General features: G+C 41.2%; 2 protein-coding genes across 8 annotated transcripts; one reads left to right on the top strand and one right to left on the bottom strand.

Moving 5' to 3' along the window:
• Positions 1-891: 891 nt before the first annotated feature.
• On the bottom strand, positions 892-9,440 carry bap1 (BRCA1 associated protein-1 (ubiquitin carboxy-terminal hydrolase)). 2 transcript variants are annotated; one of them, XM_063474026.1, is made up of 17 exons: positions 9,229-9,440; positions 8,937-8,966; positions 8,788-8,842; positions 8,562-8,694; positions 7,057-7,176; positions 6,806-6,867; positions 6,543-6,685; positions 6,151-6,229; positions 5,931-6,054; positions 5,420-5,561; positions 5,145-5,320; positions 4,119-4,252; positions 3,538-4,001; positions 3,179-3,411; positions 2,904-2,996; positions 2,041-2,113; positions 892-1,691 (listed from the first exon to the last, which is right to left on the bottom strand). In XM_063474026.1, the coding sequence occupies exons 1-17, from the start codon at positions 9,263-9,265 to the stop codon at positions 1,558-1,560; spliced, it is 2,232 nt and encodes a 743-aa protein (XP_063330096.1). In that variant the 5' UTR covers positions 9,266-9,440; the 3' UTR covers positions 892-1,557. The 2 variants fall into 2 exon arrangements, with proteins under 2 accessions (XP_063330096.1, XP_063330097.1); XM_063474027.1 differs by having other exon boundaries at positions 3,179-3,408.
• A 421-nt stretch (positions 9,441-9,861) lies between these two features.
• Positions 9,862-23,589, top strand: rad54l2 (RAD54 like 2). Of its 6 annotated transcripts, XM_063474020.1 has the most exons (23): positions 9,862-10,000; positions 11,526-11,633; positions 11,874-12,072; positions 12,221-12,524; positions 12,613-12,749; positions 12,846-12,989; positions 13,087-13,319; positions 13,440-13,622; positions 13,762-13,895; positions 13,970-14,166; positions 14,594-14,936; positions 15,045-15,222; positions 15,364-15,594; positions 15,704-15,822; positions 16,074-16,192; positions 16,472-16,571; positions 16,669-16,874; positions 17,275-17,450; positions 18,122-18,318; positions 18,409-18,593; positions 18,679-18,768; positions 18,851-18,946; positions 20,101-23,589. In XM_063474020.1, exons 3-23 carry the CDS (start codon positions 11,925-11,927, stop codon positions 21,111-21,113), a joined length of 4,533 nt encoding a protein of 1,510 aa, XP_063330090.1. In that variant the 5' UTR covers positions 9,862-10,000; positions 11,526-11,633; positions 11,874-11,924; the 3' UTR covers positions 21,114-23,589. The 6 variants fall into 6 exon arrangements, with proteins under 6 accessions (XP_063330090.1, XP_063330095.1, XP_063330094.1 ...); XM_063474025.1 differs by lacking the exon at positions 11,526-11,633 and having other exon boundaries at positions 12,849-12,989; positions 18,854-18,946; XM_063474024.1 differs by lacking the exon at positions 11,526-11,633 and having other exon boundaries at positions 12,849-12,989.
• Positions 23,590-23,600: the final 11 nt, after the last annotated feature.

Below are 23,600 nucleotides of genomic sequence, written 5' to 3'. Positions count from 1 at the left end.
TGTCCTAAGGTAAAGCCAGACAGCAGCTGAAAAACAAAATGAAACACAAACTAACATAAAATACCTGTCATGTTAAGACTGACAGTTTTACTTATGGGTGTAGTTCATGTTTTATAGATCAAAGACTGCTCACTGACTGCGATCATGAAAAACGAATGTATTTCATTTCATATGGGGGTAAAATAGAAAATAAAGCTGCTCGGTATTTTGAAGTGCAACAAAAAACTGTGGAAGAACACTGAGCTTGTTTGAGCAAAGACAAAATACTGATGCAACAAGGCTGACATTAAATATTTATATGAATAGAAATTTACATCTCAGACACTGTGCCACAACATAGTCTGACTGCAGTAAATCCAAAGTTCTATTCTGAATAGCTGTATTTAAAGCACAGTGTAGAATAACGGTGGGGATATAGCTACTGCAGGTGGGGTGTGGGTGACCACATGAAAAATGATGCCATTGTGCCGACCTTTATTTCACTGTAATTCAACCTGGATTATTTTCATTCTTTTTTTTATGTTTGAAAAAAAGAATGAAAGCCATTTGTCAGATTTTGAATTGGGTCACACCACAAAAGGTTTGAGAACCACTGGTCCACAGACAGAGACAGATCCACAGACAGATCTGCAAGGTCCCGCTCATCCCTGAATGATTGCTCTCCCTAGTGTGCATCGGCTGCCACTACAGTACATTTACCTTTGTCTGATAATTACTACCACTTTAACACCTCTTTCTTTATTGTAGTATGAATTGGTGAGCACAAAGAACTCACCTCAGTTTATAGGCAAGCCAATAAACAGATACGCCTCCAAAGAGACACTTTAATCTTTGCTAACCTTGAGATCAATTTCAGCTACAAAAATGACAATAACTTTGTTTCCTTTTTTAAATTTTTTTATTTTTATTATTTGCAGGACCTCAGGAGACAAACTGTACATATATATCCAGAGACCTTCGATTGAAAAAGACATTCCAGTGAAGAGAAAAACATGATGAATCAGTCTGTGAGTGACTGTGCCGTTGAGGTCTTAACTGTCCATATATATTACATTGATTACAAGTCTATTTTTTATGTTATATAGTGAAGTTGCTACACTGGATATGCTGAAGTGCTGAGAATGACTAAAACATAGGCTTTATTGTCCAAACATTCAATACTTTAAATACTTCATTGGCACTGTGAAAACGTCAAAGAGGGATACAACTGAGGAAATGCTGACTTGTTGTTACAAAAGTTTAGTGATATATAGAATTTTATAGAAATACAGAAGAAAAAAACATTTATTGTACTGACCACACAAAACTGTAGAGAATTTAAAAAAAAAAGCATCCAGCTTCACTTGGGACATGCCCTTTTTTTTCAGAGGCTTGCATATAGCAATGGCACAGGTGGAAAATGTTACATTAAGTCTAAAATAGCATATACAAATATGATAAAAGAAATGAACGCAACGCAGCAATAACCTGCCTTCAGGAGAATGTTTCAGGAGTGAAGCCCCGCCCCCAATCCCATGGTGATTGCTTGCTGCTCTCAGAAGTTATGATTGTTCGTGTTTACTGGCGTTTGGCTTTATAAGGTCGGGAACGTTTCCTTCTATCGGGCTTCCTCTGTTTGTGCAAGCGGCCAATGCTCACTCCCTGCCGACGACGCACAGATATGTTCTGCTCCACAAGGCTAGCCAACATGCCTGCACAGGAATACCAGCAAAAGTTACAAAAATACCAACACGGCGCTTGTGTTTTGTTTGTTTGTGTAGAAAAATGTGTACTTCTGACTGAATGGACACACAACTGAGTGCTTCTCATTTTGTTCTCTCATTCCTAAGATTCTTATTCTTAGTAAATACAGAAAAATGACTGACACTTTATATGAAGATATTCATAAATGTGGTAGGATTTAACTTGTACACAGTACTAATGACCACTGAGAATTTATGGAATATAAATGAAATCTCAAGAGTTCCTAAAGGCTGGTTTAGACAGGAAGGGAAAAGGAATGCAAGATAAACTGTGATGAAATATGGCGATCAGCTTTACCTTCTTGGGCCAGCATTGATATAAAGGTGCAGATAAACTCATCATAATTGTGGGTTCTTCTTTGATCATCGATCTGAACACATGGAGGAAAAAAGAGAGAGAGATATTTTGATTATAATTGAATTTGTTTTTAAAAATGAGTCAAATAAACGATGTTAAATTTCTGTGAAAAAGTCTTCAACCACCCCTGATTTGTATTAGATTTTGCTAAGAAAATAGTAAAGCAGTGCAGTGTTTTATTGAAGCATGTGCAGAATGCATGGAAATACAGTATATAAGGTAAAAACAGTCTGTTGAAAATCAATATTTGCTATGACCACTTTAATTTTTCAACACGGCCTGAACTCTTAGGCAGTTTTCTTGTAATGTCATGTAAAAAACAAAAAACAAAAACTGAAGCTCTTGTCAATTAGAAGCTTTCCAGATGGTAATACATGATGGATGAAAAGCTAAAAGGTACTATAGACGCTAACTGTTTAACCTCCCTCTTTAGCATTTTTCATAGATTCACCCAAAGAAATTGGAATTAATCATGTGTTTTTGTGACAGGCTGCTAGTAAAGAAAAGTTGTTTGCTATGTTTACACACAACACTGGATCATCCTTTGAGTTAGATGCCTTTTTATGCTTGAATGATTCATAGGTCAGTGTTAAGTGGCTTAAAAAATGAAAAGCAAAAAGTAACAACAAAAACAAACTCTTGACAATGGTCTGGTAAAAAAAAAAATGGACTGAAAGCCTTCAGAAAGCCACCACTTAAAAAAAAGAAAAGAAAAGCACAAGCTTTTTTTTGGCTTATTTGAAGCAACATATAAACAAAGGGACGGCTTGAGACTTGTCACAGAACTGTAAACAAAAACCTACTTTGTATTTCTTCCTCTTTTCCACCTCTTCCTTTAGATGCACCTCATAATTGGCAATGTCAGCCTCTACACACTTGAGCAGTGCAAGCAGCTCCTGCAAAAGACAGAAAAATAAGACACTTTGTGTGTTCTAACATACGTGACTGGCAACGGCTCATTAATTGTCAGCACAAGCAAAAAGAAAAGTACTGTGACATAAAAATAAGTTGTGGGGCTGGGTAAACATGAGTAACAGTGTACACAGTGGAATAAATCCTGGTGATTTTATGGACTTACTTTGGGTGAATACTTATCCCCAAGTGGCTTGCTGTCTGCAGGAGTTTCCACGGTGTTGAGCTTTTCCTTGCCTGGTTTCACCTCAGCTCCATCCGTGCTCCCCTCTTCCTTCTTCACCTCTGCAGACGGTCCCTCATCTCCTCCTTTCACGCCTTCCTTTCCGTCTGCCTGCTCTTTGTCTTTCAACTTCTCAGGAGTGCTGGGCCGCTTTGTGCCATCAGCAGCCGAATCTGCTGTACAGGTGACACATATGTTTACTTCATGTCTAAAATTATTTACATACTCGAACTGAAAGGATTACCTGAACAGAGGCTTTTAAACTACCTAATGTGAAGTCAGTAATGACCCTGTCTACTCACCAGATGGAGGGAGAGCATAGATGGTTCCATCCTCCTGTAGATGTAGCAGGGCTACACTGACAGAGGGGCCGAGCTCCCGTACGGCACGGTTATGTCTGGAGTCGAGCCTCAGCATCTCATCTTCTCCAAACAGCACGCGAGACAGATGGGAAGCGACCGGACTGGATGGGCGTGTGGCAGCCTGGGAGCGAGCCGGAGAGCGCAAGGGGGAGTTAAAGGCGCTGCCAATCTCAGAGGCTGTATCAGTGCTCTCATTGCTGGGTGTGGGGGAAGGTTGTGAAGCAGATGTGATGCAAATGCCCCCGGTGCGACCCTCAGTGCGGACAGACAGAGGTGTATTCAGGGCATCTTTTCTTTGAGCCTCCTTTTTTAGCTTCTCAGCCAAAACACTGAGGGCAATCTGGCTCTCCATTCCAGTCGCAACCCGTCCCGTCCTCGAGCGTAGGCTTGCCTTCCGCCTAAACCTAAAAAGAAAGAGTAACATTTACAAACACAGATTAAAAGAGCTTTAGCTTCAGGTCGGATCACAACAGGAAAAATAAAACAAAATCATCCGCCAGAAACTAATCTCCAATACTTGCCTGCTGGATGTTCCTGCAGAGCCAGTCATCTCTTCTTCCTCGTCATCATAGTCATCTTCATCATCCGAGTAAGGGGGTTGAGGAGGGCCTGGCATCCGAGAGCGTCCGACACCAGCCGCAAGATCTTCCTCCTCCTGTCAACCAGAGTGTTTCATAAAGTGCCACAAAATTAGCCCCCCCCCCCCTTTTTTTTTTCTTTTTCTAAAGCTACAAGAATGTTTTTAAAGGAAATCTAAGAGAAATGTAAAGGGCCTAAAATAAAATCTGTAAAGTAAGTTAAAAGTTTAAGGGCAGAGCTGGAATGTTTTTAAATAGCAGCAGCTTTTTAAATAAGGCCCAGTGTCTCCAGTGTGCTGGACGCACGACACTTTAGAGAGTGCAGGATGCAGAAAAGCAAGAAAAGAGAGAAAGCTTTACATAATTTGGCATAATATTGTTCCCATAATATTCGCCACCTAACTCTTGACTCTACTGCATAAAACAGCTAAATTGGAACCATTTCTATAACCATCCACATAAACTGCTACATAATTCACATTTCAAGGGAAAAGGGCTATAAACATATAACAAAAAATAAATAAATAAATAATCCAAGTTACCCTTTACCTTATAACGGCAAAGTGTGTAAACTGTGTGTCACTGTGATCTCATTGTTTGAAAAAGTTTGCTTGTTTTTTGTCACAAATTTGAATAAACTCAACGTCTCTGAGGCTTAAATCAGTGGCCGGACAAAAACAAACAAACAAACAAAAAAAAACAGTCATACATTACAATAAAAATATCTAAAATGGCCACATAGATGACTGCTGTTCATTCCTTCTTCTTCTCCTTTCAGTTGCTCCCTTTAGATTTCACACCAGCAGATCATCTGCCTCCATCTCACCTTATCTAAAGCATCCTCCCCTGTCACACCAACCCTCTACATGTCCTCGGTCTCTACGTGAACCTTCTCTGTGGTCTTCCTCTTTTCTGTGCTGAAAAACGAAAACGCTAATTAGCTGAACACTTCTCTGCCCCACTTCTTACCTGCATTGGAGACTTGGCATAGTTGTGGTTGTCCAGAAAGGCAGGCAGACGTTGAACAATGGGATTGGAACTAGTGACTTGCTGGGAACCTCCTCCGGTGGGGACTGGTGGTTTGCCCATGACCTTAGTGTTTCCTGACGAGCTAGTGGTGTCCTTGGACTGAACCCCTGAGTCGTCTGTTGTATATTTATGCTTCGGTTTAAAGTTTGAGCCGACTACACATTTTAAAGGAATAAATTAGAATGAAATAGCAGAAAGAGAGCCAACCACTTTACCTGAAGATGCGTGTTCACCTCCTTGGGATGTAACTGGGTCTGCATCTGCTTCTTTCTTGACTGTGACGCTGCTTTCATCTGGAGAGGAAGAGCCTTGCTGCTTCTTGTCATGGACAAGCTCGGGCTGGGTGAGCCGGATCATCTGATTGGTGCGACAACATATTTTAATTGCATTCTCGAAAGAAAAAACAAAAAAAAAAAGTCCATACATTTATTCTATGCGGGCTCTTCTTTTGGAGATCTTCCTCCCATTACAGCCGGAGGCGAGGGGGTAACCAGATTTTTGGGTCTCAATCTGTAGTATTGCACAGTACCTTACGGTATAAGGCAGCTATAGTTTACTGTACACCGATGCTGTAAAATTACACTTAAACATTTAGCCCCATGCATTTCTTTTAAAATTTTTCCCTTGGACAACAAAAAAAAAACAAAAAACTTGAAGGCTAATATGCTCTCAGTTAATTGGACTTTGGGGATTGTAATTGGCCTGCAATCAAACTCAATTCCTGACCTTCTGTAGACCCTCCAGCACAGTCTGTCGATTTCGTTTTAAAATTTCCAGCTTGGACTCGTACTTCATTCTGCGGTCAGGCACCACTGCCATCAGGTTAAAGCGGATATCATGGTATGGTTCGCTGAAAAAAAGCAGAGCAGCAGCATGAGAATGAAGCCTTAAGGGTGACTGTAAAGCTAAAGCACTGCTACTTGAAGCTAACTGATTTAGGACTCACCCAGCAGTGGCCAGTCCAATCCTCTCCATAATAACACGCCGTGCCTTATCAGTCCATTCCTCCTCTTCACCCCAGGGTCCTGAAATATTGTGGTGGGTTATAGTTCATTTAAACAGCAATTTCCATAAGGTGAGTGCTCAACAACAGCATGGTTCAGTTCAGTTAAAAAAAAAACTTCCATATGGAGAAATTAAAGGAGAGTCAATTTGTTTTGTTTGCATGATTACTTCAGAAAAGGCACTGCTTTATTTAAGACGCCAAGAATTCTCGGTTAGTGTTTGTATTTAGCATAGACTCTCAAACGACCAATGAGGTTATCCCTGAATTCAGACTCTTTAATGGATTAAAAAAAAAATAGAATAATGAAAGAAAAAAAGTCTCCCGAGTCTCACCATGGTCAATGGGATAAGCCTTGAGCCCATCAAGCTCAAAGAGGCGGTCTTTGATGGGCACATAGCTAACAAAGTGGAAGGCTTCCATGGTCCGCACTGCACTGATCCCGTTCTGTTTTTCTGGCAAGTGCCTAGGCTCCGGTCTCCATAGAAACACGGAAAGAGAGCTTGAGAAACTGACGAATGCACAAAGCTTGACATCTCCCACAGTGTGGCAGACCAATCACAGAAGATTTGAAAAGGAATCACTGACTGAAACCAACCTGGCATGGCTGTTATGTGCTCTGGCAAGCTCTGGGGCATTTCCTATTGCATAACCTTTGCTCTGAAATATACATAATTGAGAGTTACACATGACGATACGGAAGAAGCAGTTCACTGTTGACAGAAATGTAAAAATCATGTTTAGGTTACCTTAATACATCCCCCCACAGTAACCACAGTAAGCTACTTATATGATTTTTTTTTTTGTTGAATGAATAGAAAGGGCCAGTGAGTGAGAGGGACAACTTACTTCTGGACTAAAGCCTTTTGTAAAAGCTTTCATGCGACTAAGGGTGGTGCCAAGCTCAACTCCACTGCAGTTCAGAAGAACACTCAGCAAAGCATGGGTGGCGCATGAATTCGGTATCAGCTAGATATAAAAGTGACAATAAGCACATATGTAAAATTAGACCACCTTATTCTTTTTTTACTTTATAGTAACATATGAACGTGTAGATGTGGATTTTAAAGGGCTGGAATCAAAATGTATTAAAGGGCTTCTTTTGTTTTGGGTCACTTGTGATTGAATCCAGTTTTGAAGTTCAGTTTTTCTGTTCTGTGGTTTTGTGTGTATGTTATTTACAGGGTACTCTCTTAACAAAATTACATTTTTTAACAAATGATAAAATCTTTAGTTGATTAACAGCATTTGATCAAAAGAACAAAGATATAAAATATACAGAAAATATTTTAGTTAACTTTTTTTAAATTAAATACTAAACACAGCGAGCAGGCCTAACATTATGACCCTCTGCCTAGTATAGCGTTGGCTCCCTGACCCCCTGAAAGTGTGCTGTGGTATCTGGCACAGAGATGGCCTCAGACCAAGGTTAGTGGTACATGTCAACGTAACATCCACATGAATGGCAGGACCAAAGGTTTCCCAGCAGAACATTGCTTAACACATTACACTGCATCTGCTGGCTTGCCTTCTCCCTATCCAGACATCCACGTTATGTAAAAGAAAACATGGTTCAGAAGACCAAGCTCCCTTCCTCCATTGCTCTGTGGTCTAGTTCTGATGCTCTTATGTCCATTGTTGGCACTTTCAGTGATGGGAAAGAGTAAGCATGGCTACCCTGACTATTCTGCGGCTATGCAGGCTTTGTTTTGGAGATGCCCTGACCCAGTCATCTAGCGATCACAATTTGGTTCCTGTAAAACTCACTCAAATCCTTATGCTTGCCTATTTTCCTGCTTCTAACAAATCAACAATGGGGACAAAATGTTCACCTGCTCCCTAATAAATCCCACAAACTAACAGGTGCCATAATGAAAAACTAATCATTGTTCGCATGATCTGTCAGTGGTCATAATGTTATGCCTGATCGGTGTACATCTACATCTTATCTATTATATAAATAATGCAAATAATGCAATTTATGATCCAAACTTTGTTCGAGCACTAAGTTATATCCAGCTTTAATTAGCATTAACAAAAATAATTCTTTTAGTCAACTGCACAAAAAAAAGTTCATTTTTACAAGTTTACAGAAAATGTATGCTATTTGTCCTGGTTTTTGTAACTTAAATGAATAAAAATTAAATGACAAAAATTAAATAATTTTTAGTTATACACACACACACACACACACACACACACACACAATATAAATTAATTTTGCTCACCTGTGAGAAAGAACCAGTCTAGTTAGAGAGTGGGCAAACTTTATAGCTTGACACCTCATACGGAATTTAAAACAAGCCTAACAGCTTTAAATGTTGTAATAATACTACTACGAGAAAAGCACTCACCTGATGAGCAAAAAACATATCATTTACAATTTCCTCATCAATGACTGACGTTTCATCCACCAGTGTATTAACTTTCCTCCTGGATCTACGCTCCTCAATCCACTTGAAGAGGAAGATGAAGCCATAGACTGGGCTGAAAAATATAAATATAAAATACATGAATCCATTTAGACAGTTTGAGTGCTCAACCCAGATTTGCCCCGAATGGTCCCCCAAAATCACAGACCTCTGACATTTGCTTTGGAGATCATAGATTTCCTCCACCTGTACCCCCTTGACACCTACGAAATAGAAACACAAGGAAATAGCATGATTTGTTTTAGGAGGACTCCACAGATCTACTGGTATTCACTGCAAACCAGCACAGCTACTCACCGAAATCTTCCACCAGCAGAGTGAACAGTCCTGCAATTATAAAGCATTTAAGGTTCAATAACGAAAAATAAAAACAGACAACACATGCCACTTTCACTGCTATCCTCCCTCTCTATATTCAATGTTTCGCCCGTCTTTACTGACATGACCATCTTGCACAACACAAAGCCTATTGGCATCCTACTTGCAAAGGTTTTAAACTTGTATTAGTTCATTGAAAAGCTAAATTGTGCCTCTGGCTTCATGTGGGAGCTAACGTTAGCTAGCTACGCGGTCCGTCGAAATTGCTCACCCGGATCGCTCTCGAGCTCTAGCCACCCTTTATTCATATTTGCATCTATGGGCAGCAGACAAATATCTAAGAGGTTCTCCAGTCCATGTCATAACGTAGGGTGGAAATCTTAGCCGTATCCATTAACAAATCCGCTGTGTAGAGTCCTTAGGTAAACACAATAGAAAGAAGCCTCCTACATAATACGCGAACAAGAAACGACGGTTCGTCGCGAAAAACAGTCCGGCTGGCAACTTCCTGAGAGAGAGCAACGACGAGCGGTCAACCAGGCATGGCGATAACGTCTAACATAACATAACTCATAAAAACTACACACAGAATTGTATAAATAACAGCGAGTTTGATGCCATGATTTAAACCATTAAACCTTCAGGGAAACAACCAGGTCCCTGATTATAATAGTAGCGACTATAAAACCGCGACGTTTGTCCAAAAGCAGCAGTAGAGGACCAAAAATTGGGGGCATCTTTAATGTGAGTAATATAAACAGAACTATGGTCACATTAATAAGCTTACTGTAATGCGTAATATCCTAACCCAAAACTGCTAGTAAGAACGGATACCATGACTCCTGGGAAATCCGGCTAGTTAGTCGGAACGCAAGGTAGAGTAGTCTCTACGGGGACAGTATTTATGGTCACACTGGAAAAAATTGGAAATTAGCAACGTTTTATCAGTGCATTTACACAATTACCGTGCTTATTTGATTGAGTAATAGTTATATGCACTAAAATACTGGCTTCTTAAACAGCACAGTGTCCGCTTATATAAGGTAAGCTCAAGTTTACGTTTAAATTACGCGTCTTAGTTAGCCGAGTGTGTTAGCTTTGCTCTAATATGAGTTAGCATTAGCTGCTGGGACGTTACACCTACACAGTATTAGATCGCTATCTCGCCCCAACAGAGCAGTCGGTTCTGCAAAAAAAAAGCCGCTGCTCTTCCAGCACAAGTCACAGACGGGTCTCAGCCCGTCCCCCCCGCTGCCGCTCATGGGCCGTGGAGGTTACCGCTGACCCTCGGGGGCTGAAAATGCGTTTGTTGTTGTGTAATTAGCTAGCACATTGGTCTGCTGACATAGCCGACAAACAGTAACATTTTCTGTGGCTGCAGTAATGCAGCCCAACAACAAGCCGCCTGACGACAGGTGCTTGATGTTCATCTTTTTAAAAAATGCATAACATCTTGCAGAGGTGGCTGCAAGCTGTCGCCATCCCGGGCTTAGAAGTCTTTTGGAAAGAGGGGGAGGGGGTTCGGGGTTTTTCTCCCGTGTGAATGAATACTCGTATTAATTTCATCTATGGACCCGGAAGGTAATAAACAAGAAATACGAAAGCTGAAAACGAAGTATATGAGAACTGAACCTAATTTCTGTCCTCCAGACAGACTGTAAACACTAAACTTGTGAAGTTCTCCGCTATCAGACATCAGGTCTGCAGCCTTGACTTCACCTAGTGAACACGTTTTTTTTTTTTTGTTTTGTTTATTTATTTATTTTTTTGCAGAACTTAATAACAGTAACGGCTTCATTATCATTGAACATGTGCCGCGCTGTCCTCTAATTGTTGACGATCATTGTACGATTGAGTCTTTTAAAAACGTTTAATGTAGTTATGGCTTTTGGATAAAAGACGCACAAAACAAAATCAAACCTTTGTTTTTAATGTCCTGAAACGTCTGGGCTGCAGTTCAAACTGAATGTGTCAACAACGGGATGGCTTTTTTGTGATGCTCTGGGTTTTTCTTTTTTTGTTTTTTTTTGTTTTTTTTAGTTGATGTTAGCTATAAACCTCTTTTAGATAAGGGAGATGACCCTTTGGAGTGCTTTCTTCTCTACCGCTGTGCAGCTAACCACACACAGACACAGTATACTGAAATGTATAAAAGTATAATGCATAATGAAAGGACACAAGTTTTGGGGTGAGTCAAACTTATTGCAGGATTATTTAAAATAATTCAGATTTCTGTCTTAGATTTTGAAATAGTTGAATATGTCCTTTTAATGGCCGTTTTCTCCTTTGAATAGTGTTTATTGCTCTGTCATTGCAAGATTATGAGATGGAGAGAGGAACAAATCCAGGTTAAGTAAAGAGGAACCACAACTCAATGGCAAATAAAAATTTTTTACACTGTTTTAACAATATTTACTGTAAAAACATGTAAAGGTCTCTTTAAAATACATAGCTGCTCTTGGTTTGTAAATCTATGTCTCAAAGTGCACAGCACTGTGAAAAAGTACTTTCCATGTTTCTGATTTTGTTTTTTTGTTTTTTGTTTTTTTGCCCCATTCTTCTTTGTAGAATTGTTTTAATTCAGCGACAGTGGAGGGTTTTTGATCATGAACAGCCTGTTTAAGGTGATCCCAAAGCATATCGGTCTGCTTTAAAATAGTTTTTCACACAGGGCAGGTAGGTTTGGATAGCTTTCTTCCTTTAATAAAAGCATTTTGAATTTACTTTGGCTAATATATATTTTTTTAGATTATCTGAAACATGTATGCAAAAATCAGGAAGGGGATAAATACTTTTTCATGTCACTGTACATTCCACATGTTCTGGTTCCAACAATGCAGGGGATTTTTTTTTCTTTTTTTGCTAACTTATCACCTTTGTTGTAATGTAAAGATTGGATGTGCCTCATTATTGCAGGGCTCCTGATGAAGGTGTGCAGGTAATACTTTGAGAGCCCCGTAAGACGCCATGTCTGAAGAGGCAATTTCAGAAAGTGACCTGGAGGCCAGCCTTAACAGTGAAGAGGAGTATTTAGAAAATGAGGAAGAGGAAGACAATGAAGACATGGAGGAAGATGAGGATGAAAATGATGGAGATGATGAAGACGACAGTGTTGGTGTGTGACAAATTAACTTTGTGCTTTTACCTCTTAATATTCAGATTCATTTCAGGCATCAAATTCAGCAGTTTTGTTCTCTTAAGCCAAAGATCAGTAGCAAATATTAACTAGTATTCAACTTCATTACTGTCTGCTCCCTTGTTAGATCGACCTGCGAGTGCCCAGAGCCGGACAGAAACGGGTCAGGATGACAGGGACTCCACCTCAGCTACCTCCGGAGAGCCTTCCTCCGAGCCTCCATCTCAGCCTGCATCCCGCCCATCCTCCAGGGCCCCTTCCAGACCTGCCTCTCGTTCTCCAACAAGCCCAGAGAACTCGAGCAAGAGTGGGCCGCCTTCTAGCAAAACAAAGAAACAGAAAGCCTCTAAACTGAACAAATCCTCAAAGTCTCTGAAAGGCTCCAAACCTTCAAAGCCATCTAAGCCTGCACACATGAGGAAGAATATCAGGTACAATTATGTTTTCTATGATATCCAGGTATATTTCCTAATAAATCTTTGCTTGTGTGTAACTAGAAAGTTTTCTCTGTGCTTATAGAAAGCTGCTGAAAGAGGATCAGCTAGAGGCTGGAACCAAGGCTGCTCAGCAGGAAGAGATGGAGAGGCGGAAACGTCTGGAGCAGCAGAGGAAGGACTTTCCTACACCAGCTCCAGCTGTCCCAGACTCTCAACTAGGTGACTTTCTAAGACTGAATTGTAAACAGTATTTCAGTTTGGCAGCTTTCATAATACTCAATTTCTAAGTTTCCCATTCCCTTTCCATCTTTCCAGCAGTGGAGACTGCTTCAATTTTAGGAGAAGTGTCTCACTTAGTCCCTGGTCTCCTGGGCAAGCAGGATGTGATCTGTCTGGACAGCAGTGGTGAAGAAGATGAAAAAGCGGAGCCAAAGTTGCCCGGACTTCCCATTAGAGATGGTGAGATTGATGATAGTTCTGTGCAGTTGTAATTTCTTATTTCCAAGTTAATTTAGATGATACTAACCCAGTGTTTACTTCACCAATGACTGCACAGATGTAATTGAGCTCAGTTCTGGGGACGAAGACGCCCTGCAGATAAGCAGTGAGTCTGCTGATGAAGATCCTGATGGTGCCCATGGGACAGAGGAGAGCAGTGGAGCACACATCAACGATGATCTGAACCTGCCTGATGTTCAAGGTCGAGTGCTGGTTAATATCAATCACCCTGCAGAGGAGAAAGACATTTTCCTCGCCCCACAGCTGGCCAGGGCTGTCAAACCTCATCAGGTATAGCTGCCATTTCATACAGCTCATATGCTTGCAGAGCATAAACCTTTGGTAACATCAAAAAAAAATTATAGCCCAGCTTGTTTTATTGCTAAACCTTTTCTTTTCTTCATCTCTAAGATCGGGGGAATCCGGTTTCTCTATGATAACCTCATTGAGTCTCTGGAGCGCTATAATACCAGCAGTGGCTTTGGCTGCATCCTTGCTCACAGCATGGGGCTGGGCAAAACATTGCAAGTCATTTCCTTTATTGACATCCTGCTGAGGAACACTGAGGCCCACACTGTGCTTGCTATTGTCCCTGTGAGTAATCGGTGTATACAGGGTTTAAACAAACAAAAAAAAAAAAGTAGTTATGTAAGTTGCACATTAATGTTTCCTGAAATAACAGTTATGTTAGGATTAAAGTAACATTCCACATTTTTTGTTTCCTTCATACAAGGTGAACACACTTCAGAACTGGCTAACAGAGTTTAATCTCTGGCTCCCACCTCAAGAAGCCCTCCCCCCCGACACCGACCCCACATTCGTCACTGGCCGCACATTCAAAGTTCACATTCTCAATGATGAGCACAAGTATGTAACTTGGTAATTTGTGTGCACTGTGAAATATTTGAGCTGTTTAATCATGTTTACTATGTGACCTGCAGAACAACGCTGGCCAGGGCCAAAGTTGTGGAGGAGTGGTCTAGAGATGGAGGTGTGTTGCTCATGGGTTATGAAATGTACCGGCTGCTGTCCATGAAGAAGAGCTTTGTGATGGGCAAGAAGAGGAAATCAAAGAAGCCTGCCGGACCAATCATCATTGACCTGGATGAAGAAGACAGACAGCAAGAACTCATGAAAAGTAAGTACAAGTATAAGGAGCTGTTTGAAACTATACAAACATCTATGTAGATGTTCCTTGTCACTCTAACACTGTTTGAGTCACTGAATTGGACCTTATGACCGTGATCTGTTAATTGTACCCACGGCTATACAAGGAGTCATATTGTACTACTTTATGTTACTTAGCACAAGTTCTCAGGTATCTGTGACTGTGCACAGGACCCATACAGTGAGTGAACGTGCCTTTCTACCCATGCTTGTTAACATTAGCTGATAACTTAGCACTCCCTCATCTTATCTAAATAAGTCACTTAAAGCTCAGAAAAAGCTTAATGGCAGCAGCGATAAAGCTAAAGCCGAGACTTCTAAACGAGCCAGTGACATGCTTCCATCTTTTGTATGCAGTTTACACTTTCATCTGTTTAATTTTCATCCTTTTTCTTCAGGTATTGAGAAGGCCATAGCACGGCCTGGCCCAGACGTAGTGATCTGCGATGAGGGCCATCGCATTAAGAACTACCACGCCAGCACATCCCAGGCCCTAAAGAACATCCGGTCCAGACGCAGGGTAGTTCTGACAGGTTACCCCCTGCAGAACAACCTTATCGAATACTGGTGCATGGTGGACTTTGTCAGACCTGACTTTTTAGGCACACGCCAGGAGTTCAGCAACATGTTTGAGCGTCCAATCCTAAATGGTCAGTGTGTGGACAGCACTCCTCAAGATGTTCGCTTGATGCGCTACCGTAGTCACGTGTTGCATAGCCTGTTGGAGGGCTTTGTCCAGCGGTAAGCTTTCAGTCAGGCTCAGAAATTGAACATTGTGAAAACGAAGCATACTAATATGGAAGTTGCTTCCCTCACCACGTTCACGGGAGTGCTTTTTTTTGTTTGCAGACGAGGTCACGATGTGTTGCGAGACCAGCTTCCCACCAAGGAGGAGCATGTGATCCTGGTACGGCTCTCCCCCATTCAGAGGGCACTCTATACAGAGTTTATGAAACGCTTTCGAGAAGCAGGGAACACAGGCTGGCTCGGCCTCAATCCACTCAAAGCTTTCTGTGTTTGCTGCAAGGTAAGACTATGGATTTTTTTAAATTTTTTTTTACTAAAACCCCTGTTTACATTGGGGAGCTTTTTGTCTTTTTATTTCTCTCTTCTTCATCTTATCTGAGTTGCTAAGTCCTGTGTCATCATCATCATCTTCTCCATCTAGATCTGGAATCACCCAGACGTCCTCTATGAAGCCCTGCAGAAAGAGAATCAGGCCAACGAGCAGGACCTAGACCTCGATGACATCACTTCAGCTAGCAACCCTCGCTGCCCTGCACCCGGTGCTGGCCTCAAATCCAAAGTAGCAGACTCAAGCAACAGTAAAGTCAACAGCACCCTGCCACCACTCAATTCCTCTCAGGACAGAGCCAATCAAGTCATCACATATGAATGGGTATGTCACGAACATAGAGCTTGGCTTGACATTTTTAGTGTCACTGTTTAACAAACACACAGTTTAAAATATGCCAGCAGCATGCCTAAAGGTTTGTTCTATACTTTAGGCAAAGGACATAATGTCCAACTATCAGACAGGAGTTCTGGAGAACTCTGCCAAGATGGTTCTCCTCTTCCATTTGATTGATGAGAGTGTGAGGAGAAGAGACAAGATTTTGGTCTTTAGGTAAGTCCTCTGCCCCATGCACAGGGCATTAAAGACAAATCCACCAATAAGAAGCTTATAGAAGACACTGACTGCAGTTTGCCTAATTAATCTCATTTTTCTAGGTTTTCTGCATCTTTTCAGGTTACTTTAACAATTACCCCACATTCTGAACTTTCTTGAAAACAAACCAATTACTGGTCATAGCCATAAAAGTAAGCACACTTACTTTGCTTAGCCCTTACAATCTGTTTTTGCTGTATTTCCATTAGCCAAAGCTTGTCCACCTTGACGGTCATTGAAGACTTCTTATCAAAGAGACCCATGCCGCAGGGCATTGCCTCCACTGATGGCCAGAGCCAGAACTGGGTTCGCAACCTCAATTACTACAGTGAGTCATCCAATCTGCGCCCTCTGCAGAAAATGCGCTCTTCAACACTGAAACCTCAAAGTTGTGATTGCCTTTATTGATTTGGTGTCCCTGGCTGCAGTTTCTATTGTATTGGATTCCTCCACTCATTATATTCTTTTGTGGAGAAGACAATGTATTCTATAGGAATTTGATGAAAATGTTCCTAAACTGAGTATCTCTTCTTCACTTCACAAGTTAAAGTGTGTTCAGGTGTTTCACTGTAAATAGATGCTATACCCCTGCTTTGTGTGTCTGCAGGACTGGATGGAAGTACATCTGCCTCAGAAAGGGAGCGGCTTATTAATCAGTTTAATGATCCAGAAAACAGCTCAACACGGGTCTTCCTGCTTTCTACCAGGTATAAATCTCTGCATTCACTTCTTTTTTTATTCTCACCTTTTCTCATTAATTATTTATTTAATATTTATTTGTTATTCTTTTTTTGTGTATTTCAGAGCAGGCTGTTTGGGGGTAAATTTGATTGGAGCAAATCGTGTTGTCGTGTTTGATGCATCGTGGAACCCCTGTCATGATGCCCAGGCTGTGTGTAGGGTTTACCGATATGGTCAGAGAAAGCCCTGCCACATTTACCGCCTCGTCTGTGACTTTACCTTGGAGAAAAAGATCTACGACAGACAAGTCTCCAAACAGGGCATGTCGGGTAAGGGATGTCTTAATCTGAACAAGAGCTGTTAATCGTTACAGTGGACAGGTACTTCACTTGAGCCCTTATAAAAGCTCTGGTCTTGCCCCAGTTACACAGATCTAGAGACCAAGTAGCAACCATATACTGAAATGTGTGTTCCCTGACTGGTTGGAGTGTGCTTGTTGGTACTTGGTGGGAAATTGATTCCCAAAGCCAGAGTTATACAGGCCTAGAGACTGACCAGTGATCTAGTGATAGCAACGGGTTACTGGCAGTTGCTACCAAGGCACTGGTTGCAACAAGGTATATGGTGCTGCACCAAAAATCTTCTTGCCATTGCTTTGCTTTGTTGCTTTGTTACTAACATCGACTGGTATTTCTCAAATGCTGAAACTTTGTTTCTGTGTCTTTAAAGACCGTGTGGTTGATGACCTGAACCCAGTGCTTAACTTTACTCGTAAGGAGGTGGAGTCGCTGCTGCACTTCGTTGAGGAGGAGCCTGAAGCTGAGAAAATCCTTCTAGAATCCCTGGCAGTATATGAGCCAGTGATATCTCAAGCTTGTCAGCTTTATCCACGTCTCATCACCAAGGTACTGTTGCAATAAAGTTGTTACTTATATTCCACAGACTCAAAAGCACCTCCTATTTCAAAGTACGGTAGGAGGTGTAGTTAGTGGAATGTTGTGCTATGATATATTAAAAGATAACTGTCAAATTTTCAGATTTTGCTATTGCTTAAGTAAGAATATTAAAAAAAAAAGAAAAAAAAAAAGCAGTGGTTCTTTTTCTTATAAGGTAACTGTAAGTCCAATAAAAGCTCCCAACAAGAATTAGTTGCCAGCCAGCTCTCCTGCTGAGTTACAGCTGAACCACCAAAGACCAAAGTCTTAACTGTGCGGTGAATGAGTAAGCAAGAGAAAAATCTATCCATTTCTTAACTGCTTTACCAGTTCAGTGTCATATGGGGTCTGAAACCCTATCCCAGCTGTCATAGGACGAGAGACAAGGTACACCCAGTTTATCGCTGGGCAAACACCAGTTGGGATAGACAACCATTCATGATCACATTCACACTTATGGCCAATTTAGATCACCAGTTGACCTAATAACTCCTGATACTGTGTAAGGAGGCCATTCTATAAAAACATGGTACTCGGAGAGTCCTTTTTGACTGTCGAGCGTGTGTGGCATGTGAGAGAGCTGCCTCTTCATGAAATGCGGCATCGCTGATATTTGATTCAGTTTCAATTAATTTCAACAGCTACCTTTCCACCACGAGTCTCTGCTGGTGGACCGGAAAGAGTCGAAACTGACCAAAGCAGAGAAGCGAGCTGCTAAAAAGAGCTACGAGGATGAGAAACGAGCCTCTGTACCTTATTCCCGTCCATCATATGCCCCCTATTACCCAACCAGTGATTATCCGCTCACAAACATACCAGCATTTACCCAGCGTGGATGGTGAGTGCAAGTCTACAGTGTTTTGTTTTGCATTCATTGAATGTTTGTTTATATAAGTTTGTTTATTAAGTTCGTCCTTCATATTTGCAGGCGTCCCATGACACGGCCAGATGACAAGCCCGTGGCAAGTGTCAGGCCAATTCAGTCAACACCAATACCCATGATGCCTCGCCAGGTCGGCATGGGCATGGTTGGCTCCGGCTCTCCCGGCAGTCTCCCTGTCAACTTTCTCCAGAAAGCCGGTGTTTACGTGCAGAGGATTGTCACCACAACAGGTTATCATGATGTTTTTAAATGTTTAAATCACAGTAAATAAATAAATAATCAGATATTACATCCGCCATTTGTCTGGTTTCACAGATATAGTAATCCCAGGAGCCAACAGCTCAACAGATGTTCAAGCTCGAATCAGCGCAGGAGAGAGCATCCATGTTATCAGAGGATCTAAAGGTTGGTTCAGTGCTGTGTTAAGAACTCTGTGCATACAAACAGTCATTTAAACATCTCTCTTCTCTTACTCTTTTCTGCAAAGCAGGTACCTACATCAGAACGAACGATGGACGAATATTTGCCATTCGATCTGGAAAGATCAGTCGACCTGTAGCCGGGGGTTCTGCTGCTTCAAGAGGTAGGGGTTTTCCTCTTTTGAACATATTACTCTATATATATGTGTGTGTGTGTCTATATATATATATATATATATATATATATATATATATATATATATATATATATGTGTGTGTATATATATGTATATGTACATACATACTTTTTTTTTTTTTTTTCCTTTTCTTTTCAGATGTTTTGTCTCATTCATAAGACACAAGTATTTCTTATCTGATTAATCAGTGGAATAATCAGTAGAACACTTGATTTCTAAAATAATCGATAGCTGCAGTCTTACACTTAATCAAATTTAGATATTTCTCTTCTGGTCTGTAATGCTGTTTATCCATCCAAGTTGGGTGCATCACAGACACAAGGCCCAGGGAACAAGGCCAGAATTGACCTGGCAGGGACTCCAGTCTGGCCCATCTGATGTCATTGGAGCATCTAAAGGAGGGCATAAATATTGGACTTTTAACAGTATTGTTATATAGCATTTCCTACTGATAAAGACCTCCCCCATGGCTATTCATGGCCTCCTGAGAACCGAGGAAACGACTAACTTTCAGTTGGCTGGTTCTCACCAAAGTAATAGAGTGATAAATAAATAATTAGATGACAGTGAAAAACTGGAACTTTTCTATCTACAATAGAAAATGTAGTTTTGTTTTGCTTTGGGTTTTTTTTTGGTTTTTTTACAAAGTGTAGTTAATGTGCAGTTAAACTTCCTTAGTCTGATGGAAAGGGGAGTTTCTTTGGTCTGGCCCACTTAATATCAAAGTGGGTTGTATGTGGCCCTCGATGTAAAACAAGTTTGACATCCCTGATCCAAGTCATTTAGGTAAGACAGGGAGAGTATGTAGGACCTACTTTCTTTTTCAGATGTATGTCTGATTCTTTGAGGACCACAAGATTTCATCTTGTTCTATTATATTTAAGAGAAGTTGGACAAACTGGGGAACTGTAGAAAAAAAGGTGAATTTGATTTGAGGGTGAACTGTCCCTTTAATCAGTGATCACATTTTTGCAATGCACTACATCAAGTTTTTTAACAAGATTTTCAACTTATAACTTTGTCATTTTCTTTTCAGGATTGACCTTTCAAAATTAAATTCCCCAAAGACGGGAACTCTGTATAAGACTCCTGACATGTCTGCACTTCTGTCTTCTCTGCAGACACCCAGGGTTCGGGGATCCGACCAGTCAGTAATGGCTGTTCTTCCCCTGTGGATCAAAACCAACGTTCCCCCAACGGCGAGCAGCGACCCTCTTCTCCCTTAGGCACGGAGATTCTCAGAGAGCTCAGCCATTACACTTCATCCACAGGCGACGCTGCTGCTGCTGCTGGAGCAGGGAACGATTTGGCGTCGCCGTCAGACATGTCATCTGTGCCGTCGGGAGATGGAAATGCTTCACAAAACTATCAGGCCCGTGATCTCAGTAGGCTCGGTGACGACCTTCTGAGTTCATCTTTAGAGATGCGAGGCACCAAACGCAAGAGTACTGAAAGTCAGGGAAACGCACAAATGGGAGACAAATGTACTTCTGCTGCAGCTCATTTCCCTGCGCTTTCAGGTGGGCTCAGTTTTCCTCCAGTGGGTCTGAATTCTTCATCCCTACTTGGGAACCTTGGTCACATGAGTCACCCACTTCTAATGGCTGGTAGTGGTGGATCATCATTCCTACAAACACCAGGACAAACACTGGCTGACCTACAGACCATATTTCCCTCTGCAGGCACAGACCTACTGAGACAACCTGCCACAGGGAACGGGCACCTTCCCACCCCCTCCTCTTCCTCTCTGTCCACTATTTTCTCCTCTGCCTCTACCACCATTCCTATGTCATCTACATCCTCAGCAGCAACTTCTTCCTCCCTACCATCTGGTTCTCTGCCTCGGTACTTGATGAACCCCAACATGGCTGGCCTGCTTTCACCAAGGTTCCCCCTCACCTTCAGTCAGCCATTGCTCTCTGAGCCGAGGTTGTTCTCCACGCCTCTTCTCTCAGGGTCAGGGGGGTTTTCTGCACCTAACTCCAGCTCTGCTACATCCAGCTTCCTGTCCCATTTCAACAATCCCACTTCCAGCCTGTTGGGGGCAGCTCTGACCCAACCAGACAGACATCAAAGTACAGAGAACGGGGGTGACAGTTCAGATGATGATGTTATTGAGGTGACAGGACAGTAAGTCAGGAGTCTCAGAAAGTACTGGCAAGGCAGTTACATGCATACACACCTGTTTAACCTAAAGTGCATTAGGAATGGGAATATTTAAATCTTTTATGCAACTAAATCAACTAAATTCTGTTATACCCCCCCAAAGTTGCGTGCTATTTTCTGAATTTGCTCTCAGAATGCAAATGAAGAGAAAAAAGTGCAACTTGATTAGATTGAAATGCATAAATAATAAAACTTCTCAGGAAGGATTTATGTTAATCCTGAACCTCTTAAATAGAATGAAGTTACCTGCTTTGACTTTATTTGGCAGTGTTTCACTTATGACCGAGCAAACAGTTCCACTGTTCACTCGGTCATAAGTGAAACACATCTGAATTCCCATTTCTAATGATGTCATTAAATGTCACATATCAGGACGCTCACAAACAGCTCATACCTTATTGACTTTCCAGAGTCAAGAGTTACAAAATCCTCATGCTGACTGTCCCAGGTTGTTGAGCTGGAGCAGCAGAGCAGTGGGAACAGACCTTTGTCATACGGGGACCAGCCGAATCTTTCAGGGAGGCAAAACAGCCTCTTTGTGCTACGTTTTAAAGCGAGGCTACGCGTGCAGTTTTCTTTCCTCTGACTTTAAATGAAAGTGATTTGAAACTTTTTTTTTCATGGCCAGTTTCTTATTAAAAAGTGTAACAAAACTGGAACGCTACATGCCACAATAATGAGTAACACACAGTAGCTAATGGGTGGAGGGGATTGTGAAAATCCCCAATATATTGAGAGATGATCCTTCAAGGCTCACCTTTAACAACAGGAATTTTAGGCTTTCAAGCATATTTTAGTCTTTAGCAGTTTGATAGACATTGTAGCTCCCCTGTTAAAGGATATGTGTGATACTATAATTGAACATGTTGATACTTTGTAAATAAACAGTCATTATCATTGTTTATATTGCAAGTCAATACTGTGCAGTGTGTAGATTTTGGTCGTAAGGAAATGGTTTATTAATACGGTGACAGTCATCATGATAAACCCACCCTGAGGATGCTGGGGAAGCAAATTTCTGTTTAACTTTGTATTTTTTTTCCCTTAAAATTAAAATGAATGTACTATCATGCTAGCCTTTGATAACACAGGGGCAGGGACATGGATTTGGACTGTGTTCTTTCATTTTTAGCCTTAAATAAACACAAAGGGGTCTTCAGTCTTAGCATTTATCTTATTTTTTACAAATCTGTCCTACTGACATTTAGACCCTCGGCGCCAAACTCAAAACACAAATTTAAGGTAGATTTTGACTGAAAGCCAAAAGGAGCTCAAACCAAGGTTTAATGTTGCTAGCTTATTCGCAGAAGCCTGTCTTTTCTCCTCCATTGCAGTTCTTACTGAAGTGTCCCCACCATTTTGTTCATGACTACTCAGTGAGCTTACACTCAACATGTAATCTCAGCTGCAGTAACTGTATTAGGGTTTTTCTTTCTGAGAACAAACGTTACCTGAGCTATAGAAACCATTGCATTCATGCAGCCTGAGAGCATCAAAATGTCGCTAATGTAGCCACCAACCATCAAACTAGATGTAACTACCCTTTCGGTACAACCGCCTGTGACTGTGGCAGAACCGGGTCAGGTGATATGGTGGCCTTACAAAACTGACAGTGCCATAATGTGGTAGCTTTTCACCTCAGTGCAGTGCAGTGTAAGTAGCTTCTGTTAGTAGTGTCAGTCAGTGTAGATATGCAGTGCTTTAGGGAGTTTGGGTCTTCACTGTTCTCCGTAGCCTTGTGTTTCTGTGTTATCATGTCACCTTGAGCTAATTAGTTTTAGGAAAGTCGCTTTCCTCTGTTGGTAAACTAGGCTAGATGCAGTGCTTATTAGCCTTTAGAGACACTGGATAACCTGAGACAACAGATCATTCCCTGTTGAGTTACGTTACTCGTATGCGTTTTATTCTGGGGACCTTCTCTCTCCCCTGTTGAGTACTGTTCTTTTTTATTTGCTGCAGGCTTCCTCTGTCAGCTTGGATACTTTTTTTTTTCTCCCCCTCCAGTTTTTCTTGAACACATCTTGGGAACTTGTGATTTGGTTTGTTTCCAATTTGAAGGTAAAGCTAGCACTTTGTAAAAGGACCATATCCGCTTGTGAGCTGTACAAGGTACAAAATAACGACCCCGTGTCTTTGTTACGTCTTCTTGATCAGTTGGAAATGCTTTACATCTTTTGTTCTTTGGAATATTTCATTCATTTACAAAAAAAAACAAAACAATCTTTGGTGTTCACCTGGCAGTCGTGTCCCTCATTACACTCTAAATATCTGAAATGTATTTATTTATGATGGAAAATGTTGTTTTTGTAATTACATTTTTTAACTTTTTTTTTTCGATTTGTCCCATTAATGGCTGATCCAGTAAGATTTTCATACATGCAGCCTAAACCGAAGCAAAATATGACTGTGTTATCAATGTTATTTTAACAATAAAACACTCTTCTATTGCAGTGTC

This window comes from Pelmatolapia mariae, linkage group LG5, assembly GCF_036321145.2.
Source record: "Pelmatolapia mariae isolate MD_Pm_ZW linkage group LG5, Pm_UMD_F_2, whole genome shotgun sequence".
NCBI classification, from domain to species: Eukaryota; Metazoa; Chordata; class Actinopteri; order Cichliformes; family Cichlidae; genus Pelmatolapia; species Pelmatolapia mariae.
This window is presented reverse-complemented; position numbering and strand designations above follow the sequence as displayed.